At 69.1% G+C, this 4,115-nt stretch overlaps 1 protein-coding gene across 1 annotated transcript; it reads left to right on the top strand.

Annotated features, from left to right (window-relative positions):
- Nucleotides 1–2,436: 2,436 nt before the first annotated feature.
- Nucleotides 2,437–2,832, top strand: SYCN (syncollin). The gene has a single exon (XM_062598208.1). The coding sequence runs from the start codon at nt 2,437–2,439 to the stop codon at nt 2,830–2,832; it is 396 nt and encodes a 131-aa protein (XP_062454192.1).
- Nucleotides 2,833–4,115: the final 1,283 nt, after the last annotated feature.

Consider the following 4,115-nt stretch of genomic DNA (forward strand, 5'->3'; position numbering starts at 1 on the left):
GGACAGCCGGACGGACAGCCGGACGGACAGCCCGGCGCGGGACCCGCCACAGACACGTATGCACAGATGACACGAGAACCGCGGCTGCCTTACGCAGCCCGCCGGAGCGGCGGTTCGTTAGCGCTAACGAGGACGGACGCTGCCCCGCGCCCGCCAGCCGGGCCGGGCTCCGGGGCCTCCTATCTGGCTGGTCTGGATAACCCCGGCGGGGACTCGGCACCCAAAGGTGGCCCGGGCACCCTGCCCCCCCCCCCCCAAAACGCCCCACCCTAGCTGCCCCCTGCACCCATCTGCCCCCCCTCCAGCTGCCCTCTGCTCCCCCCCAGGTGCCCCCTGCACCCCTATCTGCCCCTGCACCCAGCTGCCCCCCCACAGCTGCCCCCTGCACCCTCATCTGCCCCCCCAGTTGCCCCTGCACCCACCTGCCCACTGCACCCCAGTTGCCCCCTGCACCCCCATCTGCCCCCTCCATCCGCCCCTGCACCCACCTGCCCACTGCACCCCACGTGCCCCCTGCACCCCCCCAGCTGCCCCCTGCACCCATCTGCCCCCCCCCCCGGTGTCCCTGCACCCACCCAGCTGCTCTCTGCCCCCTGCACCCACCTGCCCCCCCCAGCTGCCCTCTGCCCCCCAGGTGCCCCCTGCACCCACCTGCCCCCTCCATCTGCCCCTGCACCCATCTGCACCCTGACCCCCCCCCCAGCTGCACTCTGCCCCCCACCCGAGCTTCACCCTGCACCCCCCAGGTGCCCCCTGCACCCATCCCCCCTCCCCCAGTTGCCCCTGCACCCATCTGCCCCCACCCATCTGCCCTCTCCCCCCCAGTTGCCCCTGCACCCATCCACCCCCTCCTCGCCCCAGCACCCAGCCCCCCCCCCGCCCCGCCCCCACCAGCCACCGCCGCCCGGAGCCCCCCCCCCCTCCCCGCCGGGCCCGTCGCAGTGTTTAACACAAGTTTTTACATTAAAAACCTGTGCCCCCCCCCCCCAGGCCCGCGGGGCCCCCCCGCCCCTGGGGGCGATTAAACCTTTTGTGTGTGAACCGCAGCGGGCTCCGGCCTGTCCGTGCCCCGGGGGGTGGGGGGCTGCCATGCAAATGAGCTCATTAGCATGTTAATGAGGCCTCGGTGCTAGCAAGGGGGGGCGGAGTTATGCTAATTAATTAACCGTGGCGGTAATGAGCACTGATTAGGGGGTTATCGGAGCTAGGCCTCGAGGCGGCAAAAGAAGCAGCCGGTCTCCCATCCAGGCCCGGTGCGGGGCAGACCCTGCTTAGCTTCCCAAGCAGGGACCCACCCCTACCTCGCCAGGGTGTGGGGAGCAGAGGGATCCCATCCGGGCCCAGGACGGGGCGGACCCTGCTTAGCTTCCCAAGCGGAGACCCCCCCCACCCCGGGCCGAGGGATCCCATCCAGGCCCGGGATGGGGCAGACCCTGCTTAGCTTCAGCAGCAGGAACCATGTGCCAGGACCCCCCTCGTGGATCAGCCCACCCCCCCCCACGCCCCCCTGGACCCCGCTGACCCCCCCCAGAAGCCCTCCACGACCCCCCCCCAGGCCGTGGGTGGGAGGTGGGAGCTGGGGCCCCCGTCGCTAGGATGCGGGTGGGAGACGGTTGCTGGGATCCAGGCGGGAGGCTGTTACCAGGGCCGGTTGCCAGGATACAGGTGGGAGACGGTTGCCAGGATACGGGTGGGAGACGGTTGCCAGGGCCTGTTGCCAGGATACCGCTGCCGGTTGCTGAGCGTGGCCCCTCCTCCCCCTGCACCAGCACAGGGGGGCGTGGCTTCAGGGCCCTCATTAATATGCAAATAAGGGGAGGGGCCTGCGCTGGCACCTCCCTCCCCCAACTCCCCCTCCCCTCCCCGGTGCCTCAGTTTCCCCAAAGGCCGTGGCCTCAATTCCCCCCCCCCCCCCCCCCAGCCAGGAAGGGCCCAGCTGGGCCCTGAGCCCCGGCCAACTCGTCACACGTGTGGGGACACCTGGGCCCCTTCCCAGGGAGGAGGGGGGGTGGATGGGGAGGACCCGGACACCTGGGTCCCTTCACAGGGAGGAGGGGAGAAGGTCCCGGGGGGGGGGGGGGGGCCGGACACCTGGGTCCCTTCCCAGGTGGGAGGTGTCTAGAGCCACCTAGAGGGGGGAGTTAGGGGTGGGGGCCCGGACGCCTGGGTCCTTCCTTGGAGAAGGAGGGACGGAGGGCTGCAGCCCCCTGGCGTGGGGGGGGAGGGGGGGGACCCGGACGCCTGGGTCCCTCCCTGCAGTAGAAGCTATCCAGAGGCTGCTGGGGGACGGGCAACCCCGGACGCCTGGGCCCCAAGAGGCCCCCCCCACCACCACCACCACCCCGGAGCCGAGCACCGGCCGGCCGCTTTCCCACGGCCTTGGGGCCGGCTATATCCGTGGGGCGGGCGGGCGGGCGGCGGCAGGGGGGCCGGGCGATGGAGACGTTGGCGTTGGCGGTGCTGGCGGTGCTGGTGGCGGCGGCCGGGGCCCAGTGCCCGGCGCCGGCGGACCTGCGCGCGGCCGACGGCTCGCGCATCTGCGCCCAGCTCTACGCCGACAACAGCGCCTACTACGACCAGTGCTGCGCGGGCGCCGTGCTGCCCGTGGCGCCCGGCACCGACGTGCCCTACATGCCCAGCAACTGGGCCGCCCGCGTCTCCTCGCTGGTCGTGGCCACCCGCTGCGAGCTCACGGTGTGGGACAAAGCCGGCAAGAAGGGCTACAGCCGCCGCTTCAGCGCCGGCGCCGTGCCCCGGCTGCAGGAGATACGCCGGGGGCTGCTGGGCAACTGGGACAACGCCATCAAGGGCTACTACTGCAAGTGCAACTGAGCCGGGGCGGCGCGGGGCGGCATCGGGGCACCATGAGTCAACGGGAGCCAACATAGGTCGGCACGGATCGACACGAGTGAACACGGGCCTGGCGTGGGTCAACATGCGTCAACATAGGTCAACAGAGGCTGGCGCAGGTCAACCCAAGTCAACATGGGTCAACGTGAGCCAACATGGATCAACATGACTCAGCATAGGTCAACATGAGTCAACATGGGTTGACACAGGTCAACATGACTCAACGTGAGTCGACACGGGTCAACAGAGGCTGGTGCAGGTCAACCCAAATCAACATAGGTCAACATGAGTCAACATGGATCAACATGAGTCAACACAGGTCAACAAGAGTCAACATGGGCTGACACAGGTCAACATGAGTCAACACAGATCAACATGAGTCAGTATGAGCCAGTATAGCTCACCATGAGTTAACACGGGTCAGCGCGAGTCAACACAGGCTGACACGGGTCAACGTGAGTCAACCCAAGTCAACACGCATCAACACGAGTCAACGCAGGTCAACACAAGTCAACACGGGCCAACACGGACCAGGACAAGGCGAGTTGACATGGATTGATGTGAGTCGACACGGGTTGACACGGGCCGGCACACGCCGCCATAGTGGCACCAGGCCCCGCCCCCCCCCATCCCGTGCCAATAAAAAGCCTCAAAGCCGCAGCTCTTGCCCCAGGGGGATGTGTAGGTGGGGGAGGGGGGCAGACACGGGCGTGCAAGACCCTTGTGCGAGGTCGGTCCTCATGTGAGCGGGTGGGGAAACTGAGGGAGGGGACCGGCAGCCCTGGGCCCGTCACACAGTGCCCCCATCCCCGGCGGCGGGACCCAGGCGGCCGGGGGTGGCGCGGGGGCCCATGGCGCCGGCAGCCATCGCCGCCCCCGTCTCCAACGCGTGGGCGATCTGCGGGGCCACGCGGGGCACACGCGTGCGTGCGTGGGGCCAGCGGCGTGCGCAGGCAGGCGTGCCAAGGCAAACGCCCGCACACGCTACCGTGCCCAGGTGAGCGAGCACGTGCCCGCACCCAAGGGTGCACACGGGGGCAAACGCACGCGGGCTCACACCCGTGAGTGTGCACACGCATGCACACCCAAGTAGGCGCATGCGTGCGCACGCAAGCGTGCGCCCGGGAGCAGGCACACGCGAGCACACATGCTTGCAAGCCCACACAAGCCTGCGCACACACGACACGCGTGCACAGACCCAAGCGCGCACACGCACGCCCAAGCAGCGCGTGCAGAAGGAAAAACCACCCCACAGCGGACACTCG

The sequence above is a fragment of the Rhea pennata genome, chromosome 32 (genome assembly GCF_028389875.1).
Source record: "Rhea pennata isolate bPtePen1 chromosome 32, bPtePen1.pri, whole genome shotgun sequence".
Classification (NCBI taxonomy): domain Eukaryota; kingdom Metazoa; phylum Chordata; class Aves; order Rheiformes; family Rheidae; genus Rhea; species Rhea pennata.

Coding starts and splice junctions, on each gene's coding strand:
- SYCN (XM_062598208.1), top strand. CDS start 2,437: ATGGAGACGTTGGCGTTGGCGGTGCTGGCGGTGCTGGTGGCGGCGGCC.